The following is a 21196-nucleotide window of genomic DNA, read 5'->3' on the forward strand; positions in this document are numbered from 1 at the left end:
AAGAGCCGGTCTGATTTGTTTAAAACCAAGTTTTCACTAAATATAAATTACGAGGAAATTCATAAAATTTGCATAAAAAGATAAAATGCAGCATATCCTGCGGAGACTTTCCGTCGCAGCCGCAGGGCGCTGCCAATTTATTAAAAATATCACATTTCGGTCGAATAAGCAGGTGATGGAATTGATTAAACCTAAATCTGGTCAGTAAAAATTTCTCGTGTGAAGAAAAAGACCCTTCCAAATATGGTTCGATGGCCACGGTAGTCTTAAGCATAACAAACTTTCTCACACTTGGTTTCTGGAGCTCCACATCTTCTCTCGTAATCTTCTTATCCCACAGAAATGATTGTTTAATTTGCTCCAGATCTCCCCTTGTAATTGATTGTGGTTTTGAAAAGAGTTCAGGGCGACCAAGTTTGTCAAAATTTGATTTTAGATAGCTTAGCCAAGGAGAGCTCAATGCCTTGTCCAGTGACAAAAAGTCCTTCATGATTAAGTGTGTTAGGGGTATGTTCTCATTTAGCCAAATTTTAAGCCAAAACATCAAAGGGCGTAAGGAAAGCAAATCACATATATATTGGGACCCCAACTCCTCATGAACAGCAAAATTAGCCGTACCAGATGGGACACACAATAAACGCTTCATAAAACGATTTTCAACAATCTGTAATTGCTCTCCATTAACATACCCCCAAAGTTCACTACCATAGGATACAGTTGCCACAGACTTAGCATTGTACAATTTCAACATTGCACAGATTGGCTTTTTTCCCAATTTAGTTGCAAAATTAAATATTGATGCATTAACCCTCACCATTTCACCTTTTTTCTTTACAAGATGAGGTTCCCAATTTAATTTTGTGTCAAAGAGAACTCCTAGGTAAGAAAATGTTTTAGTTAAGGGGATTATTTCTCCGCCAATCCTAAATTGGAAGGGTTTTCTTGGTTGCTGACCAACTTGTAATACAAAAGATTTAGTGTTATTTACCAAGAGGTCTCTATCTCTCATAAATGTATTAAATGCTGTTAACAATGATTGCAATCCCCTCTCGGTCCTAGATAAAAGTACTGCATCATCTGCATAAAGAAGTATTGGAATTCCTCGCCTACCAACTCTAGGACAGTCAGCATGAACATCTTGTAACACCCCATCTAAGTCATTAATATAAAAGTTAAAAAGAAAGGGGGCCAAGATACAGCCCTGCCGGACACCCTTTCCAATGCTAAAATTGTTAGATACACTCAAGTCCAGGGAATATCTCACATTGGCACTGGTATTGTAGTGTAGGGCAACCAAAAAATCAACCAAACCGCTATCAACCCCTTTTGACCTCATGGACTGCCACAGCTTACACCGGTTGACACAGTCAAACGCTGAAGACAAGTCCATAAAGGCAAGATGAATGGTACCTTTCTGTATTATGGTATATTTACTTAAGATCAGGAAGAGGTTAAGGCATTGAGTAGTTGTTGATCGGCCTTTACAAAATCCGTACTGCGAGGGAGACATAATGTTCTTTTCCTCCACCCACTCTACCAGTCTTTGCAGTACAATTCTTCCTACAATCTTGACCATAGAATCTAATAAAGAGATCGGTCGATAGCAGTGTGGGCTGCCCTTGTCACCCTTTTTAAAAAACTGGGACAATTGTGGAAACACCCCAAGATCGTGGACATCCTTCTTTTACAGCTGCATTAAAAACTGACTCTAGAATCGGTGCCCAAAAGCTAGGATCAGATTTATACAAATCAGGGGGGATCCCGTCCGGGCCGGGAGCTTTTCCACCTGTAATTCCCTGTATGCCCTCCAAAACTTCAGCTCTATTAAAAACAATCTGTACACCAGTTTTACTACAGTCAGTACTAATATCCATGTCCTCTGTGCAGCAGTATAGTTTTTTGAAGTGCACTTCCCACTCCTCCTTAGATATATAACTTTCAGTACCATTTCCCGGGTCCTGTGTCAGAAATGGTTTTCTCATCAAGGCCCAGAAAGCTGTACTACTTCCAAGGGTGGCAGGATCTAAGATCGCTAGCCACGCCTCTTCCCTGAGAAATTCCTTATGTCTTGCGATAGTTTTTTTGTAGATCATTCTACATTGCTGGACATCAGCTTTTATCCTAGGCTTGGATGACAATGCTGCTCTTAGATTTTTAGCTGCTAAAGAACAATCCTTGTTAAACCACCTTGGACCTTTTAAGGAATCCGAATTTTTTATAGGTACTGATAGTAGTTGAGATACCTTCACCGCTAGACAGTTGAAGGCATTTAGGACAGTGTTTGGGGGTGCATCCACTTGTGTGCATAACGAAATTTCGTCAGCACAAGTAGTTTTTATTTTGGTATACAGCTGATCAGGGGTTACCATGGACCATCTCAGACGGCGTCTGCCATCAGTGGTATTCACCCTACCGATAAGGGGTTCCACTCTTTCTTTTGCTATCAGTGGACCCCTCATAAGAGCAGTGAGAGGATTGTGGTCACTGAATTCACTGACTTCAATAGAGAAGAATCCCACAAAAGACTGCATTACAGATGTTAACAAAATAAAATCTATAAAAGTTGCCCTACCATTCCCCTTAAACGTTGGGGTATCAAAGCGCTTATTTGGGGCCATCAATGCCATCATAGGAGTTAATTCTAACTCATTAAGCATATCATTAAGGTGTTCCCCCTCAGTTGTGTGCTCAAAATGGAAAGTCTCACAGTCCGGGCAATTAAATTCTGTGATCATTTTAAAAAGAGGGTCTCCACAGGGATGAACATTAAAATCCCCGACCACCATGAGGTTATAAAGACAACCCTTCATGGAGTTACTAATAAAGGAATGCAATGTAACTATCTGACTAGAGTTGGTACTACAATTAGTGGAATTATAAAAATTGACCAGACCGGCCATACAGTTATCTCCATTTAAAACTAAACCAATAATGCCAGTGTGGTTTGTTGTAATTCTCCGAACCTTACAACATAAAACTATAGATATAAACACAACCAAGCCCCCCTTAGGTCTACCCCTGTTAGTTGCTACTGCCGGTACGTAGTAGGCCTTATACCCTTCCAGGAAGTAATTACAATCGATTGACCAAGTTTCCTGTAAACAGATAACTTGGTACTTTTTAATATACTCCAATTTGTCTTGGTAGCATGGTGGCTGGTACCTAGGCAGGAGCAATTTTCCCCGCCCTTCCATCCCTAATTTAAGTCTTTGGATGGGGGGGGGGGTTCACAATATTTTCAATTTCTTTTTTGGGTTCTGGTTTGTTTTATTGGTCCAGGTGCACAGGGGTAGCTATATGTTCAGGTTGTCGCTTGATTCAGATGCACTGGCGGTTGGGCTGAGAAGTTGCCATGATTTACAGAAGTTTATTATTTGTCAATGGCAGTTCAGGTTGAAAGGGAACGGGTAGGAAGTTCACGCCTGGATGACATAGGAAGTTTCAATAAAGCAGCAAGCAGCCTTTTTCACACAATCCTGGTGTCAGTGATCTGTGCTGCCCCCTCTTCCTCAAGTGCATGTTGTACAGGATCGACGTGTACTCAGCAGACCACAGGTATGATAGAATACATTTGTTTCTGAGAATCTTTTACAACTCTCAGGTCCCAAGTTGCCCTTCTTATAAAATAGCTAAAAGGTTATGTGCCTGCTGCAAACATCAGCATATAACCTGCACTCAATCTTTTGTTTTTTGACGGCATCTGAATTAGTAGCATTCAGCTGGGTTACAATTAACACAAATTATTATGGTGTAAAACAATTCAATGTGTGTTCTGTCCTATGTAAATTGTCATTATTTGTAGAATTACACACAAAACGCACATACTGTTTAAATATTTTCGTATCATAGTTTAACTACTGGCCACTTGTGAAGCAGCACACAGAGTGAATCTTTGTTTTCCATTATATGCTGTGGAGGGGGTATGGAAGAAAGGCGAGGCACAGTGTCCAGCAGTGTTGCTTTTGACCTCCACATCTTCTCCAGGAACAAAAAAAGGAGATTGAATTACTGATGGCCCTTGAAGTGAGGCAGGAGCTGACCGCAATGGCAGGAGGAAAGACCCTTCGGACAGAAAGCTTCCAATTTCCTGCATCCTCCCTCATATGCTGCTCCTCGTCTTCATACAACACACAGTGAATTTGTGCAGGAGCTACTGCATCTGTCCTCGAGTTGGCCCACCTGTTGAGCAGGGGTGTAGCTTCAGGACAGTGTTTTGTGTGTCCCTCCCTCTCCCAATGAAAACATTCTTGGTTTGCGGGGCGCTGAGTCTGGTTTGCTGTCTCTGTATCTCTTTTTCTCATTGTGAGCCGAAAATGGATGACCTTTGATGAGAGAGAGAGAGATGCCCATTTGGTGGCTGAATTTCAAAATGTGAAACCACAAAACAATACTGGCTTCCCAGTGTGTCCAAATTGTGAGAGCCAAGGCAAATATTTTATTACATAGAGCCTCCTTTTTCTTCAGGATGTGCGCTGCACAAGCATCTCTATGTTGGGTTTAATAGACTGTAATGTCGCTCCATCTACAATACAAATCTCTGCCCCTTTTAGAGTCTACATGACCTATGACATGCCTGTTAGTTTACTAATTGCATTGTTGTTTGAGGGGGATGAGCCATGAATGTTTCTAAAAACTATCACTTGTAATAAATGTCTGTCTACACAGTGATATAATATGAGGTACTAAGGTGAACCACTGTACATGTTAAAGAAATACACTTTTTGAATTTTGAAGAGATTGTATCATATTTTTATATTATGTTTGTTGCAGGATATGCATGCCAAACCATGTTAATGGCTCTGCTCTGCTTATCCATGGGTTGGATTCTTAGAGCCTATCCTGATCCATGGCTTCGTACATGTAGCTGTCAGTCATGTGATAAAATGATTTGTAATAGGTGAGGACTAGAAACATGCTGGCCTGCCCACATGCACAATTTTGACAACTCTACCATCAAGGCTTCTTGTAGCAGAGACGAAGAAGTGTGTGTGAGTAGTGAAGATATATTGATACTAAGCGATCCCAGGGCAGGGACTCAAGGCCATTGTGTTGTACATGATCGTAGTCAAGAGTTACAAGGGAGAAATACTAGGTCAAGGTTGGACGAGCAGGGGCATAGCTTCAGCATGGGTGTTTAGGGTGTGACACGCCTCAAATGCTTATTTGGTTTCGTAGTTGGGTCTAAGGGAAGTGAGTGAGGTCTGCTATTTTGTCAATTTTTCTTGCTGTCATGTCACTAAGAGGTTTTACCTTGTTCATTTTTTGGATGGGAATCTTAAACATATAAAGTGACCGCGTTAGCAAGAAAGTCGTAAATCTGCACCCGCAGCAGCACCCCTTGAACAGATGTAAATGCACTACTTTTTGGAATTCACAAACATTGGCAGTAGTTGGCTAGGAAAGCTGTACAATTCTCAAGTTTCCAGGCGTCCTATTGGAAATCAAACACCCAAAAGGTGATGGGATGAATGCCTGCAAATAGTCTAATCAGAGGCAGTCACTTGGGTAGCATTCCAACCCATCAGTTTTTTGTGCACTGTGGAACTCTACACAGAGGACCAGCCAATGCACCCGCAGCAGTATTCCTTGAACAGATGTAAATTTACTACTTTTTGGAATTCACAAACATTGGCAGTAGTTGGCTAAGAAAGCTGTACAATTCTCAAGTTTCCAGGCGTCCTACTGGAAATCAAACACCCAAAAGGTGATGGGATGAATGCCTGCAAATAGTCTAACCAGAGGTAGTCACTTGGGTAGCATTCCAACCCATCATTTTTTGTACACTGCGGAACTCTACACACAGGACCAGCCAATGCAAATCAGTACCGACCCTGCTCCTCATAGAAACAGCCCACCCTGAGCCTTGTTCATCTCACTCCTCCAGCCTGCAGCCCACTGCTTTTTTAGTTGGGACATTTTAAATCACATCCCCCCTCCCGAATCTTGAGTAAGTTATGACGCTGTGGACAGGGGCACAATCAAGAAAATTTAGTAGGGCCACCCTCGAGTCCGGTTGCAGCTAAGAAATGCTGCCAGAACCAGATTTGAAATGGTTACCACTGTTTGCTAAAACTGGAATTTGAATAAAGCAAAGTCACTGTTTGCAACAACTCTCCAATATTTAGTCTGAGATTGACACAAATATGTTTGTTGAGGCCAGATTTAACCAAAACCCTTCTGGTGGAAAGCCTCGCCGCATTATAGAAGCCCAGCTCTGGCTCGCTCATATCTTAGGAAGCGACCTAGTCTGTCAACCTTAAAAACACACTTGAAAACATCCTCCTCCCAGAAGCCTTCCCGACCACCCAAGATACCACCGGGATCTCTCGTGACGCGCCATGCCCAAGAAAGGATAGGGCCCTATGCGGTCATTCTCACCCGCGCCAAAGATTGAAGCTGGTTATCCTCACAATGTTCCAGACATGAAGTGGGCCAGAGATCCACAATGCATGGTTGTGCACACTGCTATTGGTGCTACAAAGTGGCAACCTTCACAGGCCAGCGCTTCAGAAACAAATAAATAAATAAATAAATGAAATAAAGTCAAACTAAATTAAATGAAGGACTAACGTTGGTGCGTCGCGTACTAAATCCGCTGTAACGGGATGCCTACATAATGAATGAGCGGCATAGGTTTCACTGGAAACCCTGCTGTGCATACTCTACATTGATACTATGTTAAGAAGGACAGTTCAGTTTCAATATTTGGAGTTCAGGAAACACTGACAAAGTGAAACTATTCTTGAGCGGTACAGTGTTGCAGTTGCTGTTCCACATTCCAAGGGAAACGAGTTTTCTTCAAAATAAGATGTTATTTCATAGTCAACATTTTTCTGAGTAACTAAAAATTCCATTCCTCATGCCTAGTGTCAGAAGTTTGTTTGCTTTAGGAGGCTTGTGTTTTATCTGGCTGAGGCAGAGAATCAAGTTAATTTTCATGCCAGTAAACTCTCATTCTTGGCCCAAAAGGGACAGAGTAGCCTGAAAAGTTAAGGCCAATAGATAGCAGCCGTTCCGACTTTTACAAGAAGTAATAAACTTACACAAAGTGTAGTATACAATTTTTGTAGCTTCCTGTGATGCGCCAGAGGGACTTAACCCACACTGAGCAGAGTCCACATCTACAGTGTTAGGAGTTTCATTAAATTTGACGAGTATTTTTTTAATCTTTAGATTGTTTACCAATTAAAAACCTGTTCTCCATTAACAGACTCCCCTTCCCTTGCATGTGGATGTTCAGTGCAGTGTCCCGCATTTAATGCATTGCTCATGATCAATTTGTTTATGTGGAAGTGTTGGTAAGAGCGGTAAAGGCATTGTAAATAATTATCTTTAACCACCAAGTTATAGGTGTAAGTCGTAGTCTCTTTTGCAGGGCCTGCTACACTTCTGTTTCACTGGGAACATCCAATGCTCCTACTGTAGGTGGCATTGGTGATGGAGGAAAAATAAGCACCGGTGGTTGTACTTTGACACTTATGACATGTCTGCATGAAAACAGTAACAATCCTGAAGTTATGAATCTGGTATGAATTTGTATTTGTGGCAAGATGTAAAAAGGCATTTTGAACAAACAGCCATATGGGCTGACAGGGATATCCACATGAAATAAGCTTTTTCTTTAAACCAAAAATAAAGGCATCCACAATATTTCATAGAGAGTCAGCAATCAAGTAGCTTTGGTAGATAACACGTTTATTACCTGAACCCTTGTGCAGCACTTATAATATTTACTAATACACAATCTATGTATTTAATCAACTTAACATCTCAGCTCACAAAGCAGCTCTGCTGAAAGACACAGGGTGGCAAAATGTTTGTTCATCCTCACAGACATGGTACCCAGTATCAGACTTTTAATAGCAGACATGCTTGGCTGACCCTCCTGAACATGGACCTCATGCATGCTGAGCAGGGTGAGCAGACAAAGGGAATGGAGGTAAGGCCTTGATTGTAAAAAGCACAGATGTGCTTAAACAAACACATAATGGTAGTTAACACTGTGTGAAAGAGCACGCCCAGTTCTGCTGACATGTTTCTAACCACATCTCGAGAACATCATTTAGAAACATTTCAATGAGACCATAAAGACTGATGAAGACCACGAAATACAAACGTTCCATTAAAGTTTCAATAAGTGGATCGAAATTTAGGGAACGGAGGAAGATTACATTAGGTTACTGCTGTCAGTTACACACAGCACTAGCAAGAGGAATGGCAACTGAAAATGAATTTGAAAATCAGAAATAGCCTCACATTTCTCAACAATATAGTTATCCTGACCCCTGCGGATCAACTCAGAGATCAGTATGACGTTAATACAGCAAGACAGAGAATGATGTCACACTGGGAAACATTCAGGACGCCAATTGCATCGACTGTAGATTGTCACGCCTTTTATAAGCTACCCCACGTAAACTGTGAACACTTCTAAGGTTCAACGCGTTTCAGTCTTTTCTTATTGTCTTCATCATACCACTCCTATTCCTGTAGGGCATGTGCATAGGTCATAATTCTGCGTGGATCGCCAGGATCATCTTCACTGTACGCACAATAGTGGACCATATGTCTTTCTGTTTTTCAGTGTCAAAAATAGGTTCTACTGTCCTCCTCAGTGGATTGTATGCATAATGTAAAGAAGCAACATGAATAGAAGTGTTTCTATTTGATACCACCACGTTTGCATAGACATATTGAAGCCTTGGATGCCTCCCTAACTAAAATCAGCCTTAAATCTTCTTAGATCTTAAATCTTGTTAAAGCATACATCTTTCATAAAGTCTTACTATCACTGATGCCTTCAGCCCACTTATATTTTATGTATTTTATTAGCATGAAGACTAACATCTTTGGCTCTTTCTCTGTTTCTTTTTCTCAGCTGCCATGACACATAAGAGGAAGGTGGGGCCAGCATCGGCCCCGCCGCCATTATGGTGGTCGGCCGTGCCCCCGTATCGTTTCCCTTTCCGTTGGCCCCCGCATTGGCTGGGGGCCGTGCCCCGGAAGCGATCGGATCGCTTCCGGGTCATGGGAGACCCCACCGCGCCCCGGAAGTGATCGGATCACTTCCGGGGCGCGGGTGATCCCCTCAGCAAGAACCAGTTCCAACTGGTGGATGTGCTTTAGTATAAAGCCGGGGGGAGCGCGAAGAGCAGTCTCTTTGCTCTCCGCTCCCCTCGGCAGCACACCCGACGCGTGTGCCTCCTCCCTCAGGAGGACCTTTAACGTTTTTTCCCCACCCACCATCCCTGAGATAAATGTTTGTTGAAGTGAAATATGTTAGTGTGTTTTTCCACAGGATGTCAATTACGAAGACAATGTGTATGTAAATGCCTTTTTGTCGTGTTTTAGGCGGTATTTCTGGTCAGGCGGTAAGGTCATCGGTTGGACAGACTAAATTGACTAATCTTTTGGGGGGCCTTATTAAATGGGGCGCCCAGAGGGGAGGGACATGTGGCTCTCACCTGACTCCAGGGGCAGTTACAACCGGTTGGTTGCAACGGTGCGGGGACAAACGGGGGTTACACTTTCCATTGGCGGTTGGCCACCCCACACGCGGGCGTAAGTAAGCTGCGCTGTCTGCATGGCCCCTTTATGGAGTAAGTCTTGAACGCATGGGGGTTGCCTGGAAGGAACTACTTCTGGGTCAGCTGGGCCCCCTGCGCATGCGCACCCTGGTTGGGGGGCGCGGGACAATTTGGATTAAAGGGGGAGGGGCCAGTGTGTTGACCTTGCCGTAGGCCCTAAAAGTAAGACGCAGAAATGTGCTCAGCAATATGTTTAGACTAGGATAGGAACATTATGTATTAGAACTTGGTTAAAGCTAGGAATGAATCAAATGTACCGAATCCTGTCTTATTTCATTTCTGCGTAATTATATATCTGTGTGCAAATATGTGTGTTTGTTAATAAATACGATCGGGGTCAACGACCCCCTATTCCAAACAAATTGATTGCATTGATGTCTGTCACAAAAGAAGGGAGGAGGGGGCGGTAGGCCGTACCGGACCATACTACCACGGTGGACACACACCCCATTTTTCCGATGTTTGCACGTATGCCATTTGCAGCTCTCTGCATTCTCAAGTGATTATGAGCAGATGCACACGTTGCATTACTGCTATGAACGGACACAAAGCAGCCACACGTGCCAAGATGGCTGCAGAAACACCCGGCAAAGCTTGTAACTAGGACATAAGATTATGTCAAGTCACAATATTTGCACAGCGCGACTATTTACGAGTGCACTTGCCGCTACTTGTCCATCCACCGTGCTTCCTTGGCACAGAGATACCTCACAACAGAGTGTGCTGGAACCAAGGCAGGTTGAGTCACTCCGTGTGAAGTGAAGAGGCCTGTCCCTGTTCACAGCAGAAGCGGATTACTCATTAACACCAGTTCAAACCATGTCTGGGCTGCTAAGCCATACACAGAACGAATAGCGTGTGTGTTCCTCCTCCGCACTTGTTTACCGCGGAATGTGACTGCCCTTTGAAAAGAGTCGCTGACGTTTACTAAGTCACTCTTCACAACTTTTTCCACAAGGTAATTTCATTTTCTTGAAATAACAAATGTATGACTCGGGTATTTCTATAAAGGAGCTGACACTTGGTTCGACTGTGAATCCCACACATTCTCACACTAAAGTACTACTGTAAAATAAAATAAAAAAGTTAATCTATCGATGTTGACTCAAGAAATCCTGTCCTTTCTTGGGGTCAGACCAACAAAGATTAGTTTATAATATGTGTATTTGCAGGTCTGAAATAACACACGTTACAAAGTGAATTTTAGTGTGTGCTTGTGTGAGATTTGTGCAACATGATGCACTCGCCCTCACCATGGACCTGCTGTAGGACTTACATATGTTAAGATGCCATGCAGACAGGGGACACACATGTCCATTTTTTCACTGTAGTACACCAACACTCACGTGATGTCTGATCACTGGTGACCATCCATTCACTCATGTCAACCCCTGATTTAGAAGTAGAAATGAGCCTTTCCGAGTGAGGATGGCCCGGATAGGGAAACGTGGTCGCAGAGTCTTATGTGCAGAAGGGGGAGGGGAGGGGGTGGGGTGTTGATGTGAGTGTAGAGCAATATATTACAGAGAGCCTCTTGCACCTTCACAATTTTGACCACTTTAAGCGTGCAGACAGCAAAAGCTTTGTGCGCACTGCTCCACTCCACATCTACCAATCATAATTTTCTTCTCAAGCTTCAGACAAATAAAAAAGCAGAGATAAAGCCAATTAGTCTGGCCATGGACAGCTGGGAGGATGGTTCTATTTTTTATATTTTTAATAGCAAGGATAGGTCACAAAAACAAAAGGCAAAACTGAAAACATTGCTGCAGTGGCAATTTGCTTCCATTTACTTCTAATAGAACAGTGTAGGTGCTTACTCGAACGCTTAGAACAGATATAGACATAATTTTTAAGGTTAATGGACAGCGCAAGAAAATACGATTTGTATTGGCAGAAAGAAAAGATAATATTGGCTTTGTTTAAAAACAAGGATAACTAAAGAAAAAGCATTAGCAAAGTGAAGTACTGCTGCAGCAACCCCAAAACTAAAGTGCACTTGTTTTTAGGTGAATGCGTACACGTGTTCAGACAAAATGCGGTCACCCACAATACAAGAAAGCCAGCGGCTGAAGAGTGCTGACCCATTGACCTCTGCTGTATGTTGTGATAGGTGGAAGTAAAATGAGACCTGACCAATGGATGAAGCGGCATGACGCAAGCCCCTCTATGTATGTACACAGGTAAGTACCTTTTATAAATTCATTTATTTTCATGACATAAAGACTAAAAGCTGTCTCTATGCCAGACTTAATAAAAAACTGTTTTAAAAGACAGGAAGAATGAGAGTAGTTATCAGAATTAGTTTCTTTTACTTGGCAGAGGGAGGAGTTCCCTTTGCAAAGAAAGTGCTTGTGTACATTGCGCAGGATCAGAATGCCATCACTGACATCAGGTGAGCCAATCACTGACGTCAGCTGTTCCTGCCCCTCTTGCCAGATGCTGTAGAGTGCGGGAGAAAAATGTGACTGGCACTCCAGCATGCACATGGCAGAAGCGGGCTTACTGACAGCCCCTGTAAGTTAGTATATTATATATTCTTATTACATATAAAGGACCATGGATAACGCCAGACCTAAAAGGAGGTGAACTAATACATTTCCATATACCAATTTCCTGATAAATTAATGCATGTGTTTATCAGAGCCCCTTACAAACCAGCGACACCCTTCATGAACAAATAAATGCATTCATGCAAAATAAGCTACTATTTTTTCTAAGTGGAAAGAGAATAAACAAAGTCCTGAATTCTGGAAATGATTTAATGGTTCAATGACTAGAGAAAGCCCAGGGGGCATAAGTCATATTTTCTGATAATGGTGTTCAAACAATTCCCCTCTTGGCACCTCCCTGCAATCAGAGCTCTTTGTTATGTCTGACCCATCCTCTAAGAGAGCAGAGTGGTGCTGTTTTGATTTTTCTCTTAATTAGCCCTTTACCCCGGGGTTTGTGGCATTACATAACATCCTTCCTGAAATCAGAGCTGCATTTAGGCTCGGCATCCTTCACACATCACCGGTTCCTGCACCTTACAACAAAACCCTTTTCCGAACTGCCTTGGAAACAATCTCTGGGAACAAACACTGTGCTCCGGGGCTGCGTGTTCTCCCGGCAGGGCCTTGTCTAATACGGGTGCCAGGGGGTGTGTCCGCACAGGAAATGTACCTGGTCTTCAAATTAAACATTCAGCACTAAGAATACTCATTTTATTTTTATAATCAACTCTTGTTATCACAGATTTGACGTGTCAAAGTGGTTTAGCTTCATTCTACAAATCTGTTGTTTCTAAGCTCTTTAAATAAGTCATGCTATTAATTCTCAATTTAGTGGTTTCACTTGGATAAAAGGCTGAGTCGACCTTCAGACTCCTGGGCACATATCACAGCAGATTTTAGCAACTGCGGTGAGCATTTAACTCACCAAGCTACTTGAAAATTTATTGTGCAACTAGCACCCACCTGTAATTAGTTTATCTAGCCTCCAAAAGATCTTTGAAAGCACACCTCTTAAAATAATACTGACTTCAGAGCCATTTATCGGACCTTAACAGCAGCGCCAAGAAACCCGTTTCTGGTCAATGTTGCACTTAATCAATAAACTGAACATCGGCATGAACGATTGAGTCACCTCTGCTGAGATGCCAACTAGCCACATGCCCTTTGCACATAGAGCTCAGCAACAAAGCATAACCCACTGAGCTAGGACAGAACCGAACAGGATGTAATGCTAGTATCCCTGGCTGGTAGCCTTGGTCCATCCTAACGTTGCGCATCGTCGTACTCATCCACTGGCAATCAAATCCAGTTTGTGGAGAAAAGGAGTTATTTTGCTGTTCTTTGCAGAGGTGAGACTCTGACAGTGGACCAATCACAAGGTTTCAGAGCTTAATGAGATGGGTACAGCATCACAGGATGCTGATGTTCATAGACAAGTCTGGGAAGTCTGGCCCGACTGACTGTACAATCATCAGGGGTTTCACAAGTAACCCCCAAAAGCTTAACACCAAAAGCTCAACACCGCAAAGACATGGACCATGACCTCCAGACCATGACAAAAATACCAACATATGGCCCAAGAACTCGAGACCCCTCTAGTAACATCAAGACAAGTCAGAAACCTGAAGATAACCACGGGACAGACCTATGGCACCACTTCAACAATGGTATGCAGACTTTGTGACATGTTTATTTTGCTGATGGCCATTTCACCGCCTCGACTGCATCGCCGAATTGAACAGCGCTGCAGTGGGAGGTGGAGAAATGCCTGTGGACAGGGTGGGAAGGGGAGCGAGGACACTGAGGGGGGCACCCCCTGTTTAAAAAAAGTTATAATTTTTTTCTAAAAACGCCAATCTCCACTGCGCAAACACTGGCATTAAGTGTGTGAAATGTCTGAGAATCATCAAAAGTCAGCGCCAGGATACTCTTGCAGGCGATAGTGTGCTTTACAAATACACATAACATCATCAGCATTACAAAAAGCGCCTTCCACGCAATGAAAACTATGTGTCACGTTTTTCCCATTCCATGGATACCAACAAATCCCCAAGCCATCCTCACACGCATAAACTCCAAGGTTGCCTATGCCAACAGGCTATACCTTGCAGCACGTAGATTCATCATACCCAAAGCACAACTCATCCAAAATGCTCCTTCCCTGCCTTCACCCAAGAGAACACATGAATCAAGTCCTGCAATCACTCCACTGGCACCTATACCTAGAAGGGAAATGTTCATGTCCACAGAGCGTCCCAAGGAAAATGACCGCTATACCAACACATTAAATTCAAATTCAAGCAATACAAGCAAAACAGGACACTGCACTCCAGGCTTCCACCACAAATCGTCATACCCCCTTACCTTAAGAAATCCATAAAAGGCACTGCTTTCTCAGTACAAGCCTCTACTCTCTGGAACTCACCACCAGCCAAGATCTGAAGCATCCAGTAACATATGCACTTCAGAAAACAGTTGAAAACATGTATATTTCTGAGATAACTACAGTATCCAAATACCCTGGAATAGAACCCAAAAACATAAATGCACCTTCAAGTTCAATCTACAGTTAACAACCCACAGATATGGAATAACTCAACCAGCACATTACATTATATATCTGCCTAGGCTAAGGACTCTTCTATGGTTAGCCTGGGCATAATATAGTAATGTCAATTCATATAGAGCCATCCTGTTCCACCCTAATACTAACATCATAACACTCAGTGGTCGGAACCCAACTACATCTTTATCCTCTTACACTCATATACTAACTATCTGCTACGGGTCTTGTCCATCACACAGTATTGTGCCAACCATTAAACCAGCCATCATCAACTCAACAGGCATGGAATAAATTATAAGATTAGTCCCTTACTGCTGGACCTTCGGAGCACTCTAATGTAGTCCACCTCGGCAAGTCCCAACTAGCCATACTGTATGACCCCTTTTCACATCTCACAATGACATTCAGCCATGGTATTATAGTAAAAAAGCCCATCCCAGCAGATCTCGCCACTGTTCCTCTCTCCAACCATGACTGCATAGGACTAAAAACGTTAGAACAATATCAGGTTGGACAAACCAGTGCATTAACCAGCTAAGCAGAATAAGACATGAAGAAATGCCATAAAGGGACCTATGTAGGTGCCTAAAGCTGCCTGCTCACTGAAAACCATAAACTGTGCATCTGTCTGTCACCAGCGGCCGTCCGTGCAGGTAAGCACGGTGGGGTGTGGTGGGGTGAGGGGGGACAAGTAGACAGATGGCGGAATAGGAAAAATGACATAAATAAATCCTATTCCGTCGTCTGTCGACTCCCCCCTCACCCCGCCCCACCGCCTACACTGCTGTCTGTCACACCTCTTCATCCACCACACTGCAAAATCTTCGAATACACAAAATACCCGCACCTCTGTGATCATCAAGTAGCACATGAAAACACCTCCACATAGGATCAAAAACAAAACTAAGACAACACTCTCCCAACTACACACCTTATACAGCGTAGCTCGTTGATCAAGTAGGAAGGTGCCTCAGTGCTCCACACAGGGGTAGTAAGCGCTATATAAATGTTGTAATACAATAAATTATGCCACATTTTTTGTGAGGAAGGCAAATTATGTGGAATATTCTTATGTGTTTTTTTATCGAGCTATTTTGCCATTTTAACACAGATTGATACAGATGTGATCCCAAAACTATAGGAAATACTAAGATTTTTCAGGAAAGAAAACTATATATTTGGTAAATACTTTTACTGTAGATGTTATCCACCAACAGTTAAATTCTCTCATACATAGGAAGCACATAAATACATTTTTAATAATACTGTTCCTTCTACCTTCCACTGGAAAAACCCTTTAGTAAAAGTAATGCACTGTTGCATTCAGGAGAAAGCAAAGATACCTTGAACACGTTTTGTAATAAAAGGTTTGTCTCTTTTATTCTGCAGATTCAGTTATATTTTAAAACGTCTGCTCGATTACAAGTTTATTCTATGTTCACAGTATGCAATGTTGAACAGCGCATCTTTCCTTTAAAAACATCCCTGCAAACAATTACTGTACAGTGTATGTTTTAATGTATATGCCTCAATAGGATGACCCTGTGAGTCAAGACAAGCGACCTTAAAAACCCTTGTGATTCCTCTAAATTCTGAATACCCTCTTGAATTAACTATTTGTTTGAGAACAGTCTCTGATGGAAAGAAGATTTCCACCTAACTTGAATGAAATTTAAATAGCTTAATGAGATTCCGGGTGCAGACAAAAGCCCTTCCTATGGTCCATGAATTGGTAATATTAACACAATTTGAGCAAAATTCCATATCTCTATTGCTAATACAACTATTAACAGATCGAAAATGAAAGTGTAAGTTATGTGCACTCCGTGTGGAACGTTTTAGTAACTTTTGATATGTATGAGTTTTGATATGATGAGTTTTGATATGTGTGAGTTAGAAACTCTTTTCTGTTGAAATCTGGGTTTTATGGAGCAGCTGTTAGATTACGTAGCACATGTGGCACATCTATTATCACATGGGAAAGATATGTGGTCGTAGACTTGCTCAGTATCAATGGCCCTGGTTGTACTGCACATCTGCCTCCCTTCACACTGAATCACACGCCACTCATGAGTAATTTACACAATGTAAGTGAAAACTGTTAATTGATGTTTTCTCATGCACAGCCTCCCTGCTTGTTCACGCTGTGAATCAGTTTTAGGTTTAAGCATATATATGCCTACAAACGTCTCCCAAAGCGAGTTGCAAAGAAAGCTTGGCAAATCGCACTTTTCGTGTCATAAGTAGACAACCTCACATTGACTGAAATAAATCTACAGAAGTGAATCAGCACAAACTAGAAATGAACAGGTGTTTGTATGCCCCAGGAATGATACTGTAAGGTCTGGTGTGCAGAAGTCACTGGAAAACTGGCAAACAGTTTGAGCAAAATGTGCTGGCACTGTGGGCATGGGTTAGAGGTTGGTAGATGGGTTACTCCTTCACACATGGGACAGATGTCTCGTCCACCTTATTACAACTGCATTATGTCCTATGGCACTTACGGGATATATACCTATCCGCCAAACTCTAAATCTGGCCCATATATGTAGAGTGTTTGGTTAACAGAAACTCGTAATCTCAGCAAACAACATAAAAAAAAGAGCAAAATATTTATGCTACATAATATTAAGGTGCTTATTCGCAGAAATTTCACAAATAAGGTTTTAAGGCATATATTAAGAAAAAAACGCAGAACTGCACTTCATCCATGAACTGTTTACAGTCAGTGCACGTGGTCCCTATAGCCATGTAACACTGCTTCATACAGGAGGATGTGTGCGCACCATGAAAGCTGGTTCCACGCTCCTATCTGGTGGAAGAAACATGTGCTCATTTAGAACCTTTGCTTCATACTAAATTATCTAAATTATGACAGCTACTATCAGTGTGGTTATAGCTGCCCCATTCTCGATAAAACTCTGCGACCATAATTATCTTACTTTTTTCTAAATATTAATATCAGTCGATCAATAGCAGAACAGATGGTACATGTTTTAGTATGATCTCAAAACCCAAGTATATTCCACAAAACTTTCCTTGCAAACTCTAAATCAATATTTCATTTCAATATTTGGATTTTATTAAATCCAAAGTTACATACATCCTCGGGGTCCTGCGTTGAAGCATATTAATATTTAAAATATAAGTAAAAACTCTTTGAGATAAACGCCATTCAGTTTTTCAGGAATATATAACATAGGTCGGTTTATGGTTAAACATGTGGGAATCGAAGTGGGGCTCACTGAGCCTTTCATCCTTCCACGGCTGATAAGTTTATTGCCAGAGCATTGGCTAACAATGACGCATTCTTTTACAGTGCCACAATTAATCAATACTGGAGAAGCAAACACTTTACAAATGTTTTTCACGGTAACATTAGCTCTTCCTTAGTATCCCACTTACTGGTTTTCACTCTTATTTAAACACTTCTTCTTTTGCATGCAGAGATTAACTTGCCCAAGATCACACAGTATATTCAAAATAAAACAATAAGGAAACGAACTCATTTCTGCTATTTTGCGAAATCGGCAATCTACCCCCTGCCTCACAACTCTCTTCTAACTAGACCTCCACCCACGGGACCACATCTCTTCCCTCATATTCCAAACTGAGCAGGTCATGCCCTATAGCGCTGTACGGCCATAGCGCTATACAGGAAAAGAGCACCTGCAGCCGGCGAAGCCCGCGCGGAGCTCACCTTGCTGGATTTTGGCCAGCAGCTGGCGGCGGGCTAGTATCCTGCTCATCCGGTAGGCTGACAGCCTCCTCGTCTTCTCGAAGCGGAAGCACATGTCTTGGCCCTCAGGTGGCCCTGTATTCACGCAGACGCAGCCCTGGGCAGGAGGCGCGGGCCCCTCCATAAGCATCCTCCCCGCCAACTGCGGGCTCCACACAGTCACCAGAGCACGGAAGAGACCAGGGGCGCGCTGAGACGAGGCAGCGCATTAAAACAGAAACAAGGAGTGCCAAGAGCTACAGTCCAATCTCATTCCAACTGCCTCACGTGACGCCTGAGGCCCAATCAGAGCCCGAGAAGGATGAGAGGCGGACAGGCTGCCCGGCGGAGTTGGAGCAAAGTCTCCTTTGGCATTCGTAATCCCACACAGTGTGAAGGCGCATGCACATGCTAATAGCATACCTCGCAGCTGACTAAGCATCAAAGGCTACCTACCCCTGGAGGGAACGCACACCCATTTCTGGAAGAAAAGCCGCGTGCATGCAGCAGGGAGAACTTTTCCACTGACTGTCCTCATAGTATGAACTCACCTTCAGACACAGCCAATAGGGCAGTAGTGTCTATCCACGGTCTTTCATTTAACCAATGAATACATTGTGTGAATTATTAATAGGGCCACTGGAATTATGTGGCAGGGCTGAACGAATTATGTAGCATGGAGGAGAATGTGGTCCGTCGGCTGCGCTGCCGCCTCTGGTGCAGGAGACCCGGGTTCGAGCCTCGAGGTCGCGTCCACATCCTGTGGTTCTGGGCAAATCACTCAATCTCCCCGTGCCTGAATGTGTAATGTAAATACGGGGCTATGTAAAGCGCTCCAATATTTTCGGGTCGAGTTCGCGCTATATAAATATGCATAAAAAAAAAAAAAAAATATGTGGCAAGAAAAGACAAATTCTGCAGCATTATTTTTTGATAGTATTACATCCTTATTTTGCCATTTTTCAGAGGTTACACTCTCTGAACAGTGGTTGCACGCCATTAGTAACAGTTTCACGACAATATACACAGTGGCCGCCGGCGCAGGTAAGGGCGGTGGTGCGGGGCAGGGTTGGTGAGAGGGTTGAAGCTGACAGACAACAGAATAGGTAAAATTAATTCAATAAATAGATAAACCTATTCCGTCGTCTGTCAACTTTCGCTCCGCCCCACTCCACCGCCCCACCGCGCTTACTTGCACCTGCCGCGACGGCAGCAGAAAGAGAGTCTGCAACTGGTACCTCAATAGGTCGTCATAGAAAAACACTGCGTTCATTTTTAACATGGCCTTTCTGCCTATTTTTACTTTAATTATAAATCTGGGAACTCATTCTAAAGTGTTTTCTTATATTTAAATTTTACAGTACATAATGATAAGGGGAAAAAACTACGGGCTTTAGGTAATTTTCCTAATTTTTATACTGGCAAAGACATTAAAATACCAGTCATGCCAGTAAAAATAATGGCAGGTGGCAACCCTACCAGTGACGTCGAGTCATTTGGAACCCTCCTTGAGGGGGCAGGTGTTCGGCCTGGCCATCACTGAATTTTCCCTTTTAATCAATCACTGAATACTAACAAGTGAAGTGCAGAAGCCCCAAAGGCAACCTCTATTTACAGTTTGCTGTGCAATTACAGATGAGTCAGAGATGAACACAGAGCTCTGACAGAAGCAAACGGTGCTAATTTAAGTGGAATGTGGTTTGTAACGCTGATAACTAACTTCTGATTGTCTGGATACGGCATGAACACTGTTTTTTGGCGTAAACTCCTTTGTGTATAGTTTTTGTCTGCAGATAATGTCTACAGGGTTCCATTCCCGTTTCCCAGTCTGGTTCAGTGACTGAAGTTAACCTTTTGTCGAAGGTAGCCAGTGGGTTTTGTGCCCTGGCTGTCGCATGACTGAGCATCAGTGACTACTTGTCCTACATGCATACATAAAAGTGATATGGGGTCATTCTGAGAGGGTAGACATGTATTTGTATTTGTATTTGTATTTTTTACTTGTAGAGCGCCTTATCACCCCGGGGTCTCTAAGCGCTTAGCAGACGAGTGAGTACTGGCAGGAAGAAAACCGACTAGATGTTACCCCATGCCTCTTGAAAGAGCACAGTTTTTAGCTCTTTCCTAAAAGGCAGGAGTCTGGTTTCTTTGCGCAGATTTTCAGGCAGTTGGTTCCAAGCTTTGGGCATTGTGTGGGAAAATGTCCGACCACCGATGGTGGATCGTTTTGTGGAAATATGGATTTTTATGATCAGTTATGTCCCCTATCTTGGACCCCAACGGTTTCATGTATAGATCATAAGTACATGTATGTTTCCTCCAGTTCCAGTTATGAAGACGCAAACACTTGTGCGTCCACCGTCAACATGTCCTCTTTCAGATCCGCCATGAATGGGCCGGATATTCTATTTCTAAGTATGAAAGGCCACCGGCTTTATATGGTTCACTTCCCACATTTCTTACAGTCCAGGCGAGTAGGCCCTGATTCTGGCATCAAGCCTTTTCTGCCTTCTGCCTCTGAAAGCTCCAGTCTGAGCTCGCATCTGTATCCATGAACTTTGTCCTACTCCCTGCGCGGCTAACGGTGCCTGACTCCAGCCTGTTGCTTGCCAAAAACTGTATTTCACCTTCAAGATTATCTGCTCTGCTCCGCTCTTTACCCAATGCATTCCTGTCTAGTAGTTTAAGTAAACATTCTTTCAGCTACCGAGCAAAGGGCCCGGCTTCTCTGTCTTTATGCAAGTAATTCATAGCCCTGTTACTATGGAAGATTTCTGTCCTCGCATCTAGTGTAGACACTTAGACGCTTGTACACGCACTAACAGTCAGT

General features: G+C 42.9%; 1 protein-coding gene across 2 annotated transcripts in view; it reads right to left on the bottom strand.

The window, feature by feature from the left end:
* The window catches only part of STARD13 (StAR related lipid transfer domain containing 13), an 802429-nt gene that overhangs the window by 268632 nt on the left and 512601 nt on the right, over nucleotides 1–21196 (bottom strand). The window contains exon 1 of one of the 2 annotated variants that reach the window (XM_085621690.1): nucleotides 18349–18602. The exons of the other annotated variant lie outside the window; for it this stretch is intronic. Within the exon in view, the coding sequence (XP_085477816.1) occupies nucleotides 18349–18517 (169 nt within the window). The 5' untranslated portion in view covers nucleotides 18518–18602. Of the gene's footprint in view, nucleotides 1–18348; nucleotides 18603–21196 lie in introns of those variants that run through there. 2 annotated transcript variants of the gene reach the window in all.

This window comes from Triturus cristatus, chromosome 8 (assembly GCF_964204655.1).
Source record: "Triturus cristatus chromosome 8, aTriCri1.1, whole genome shotgun sequence".
In the NCBI taxonomy this organism is placed as follows: Eukaryota; Metazoa; Chordata; class Amphibia; order Caudata; family Salamandridae; genus Triturus; species Triturus cristatus.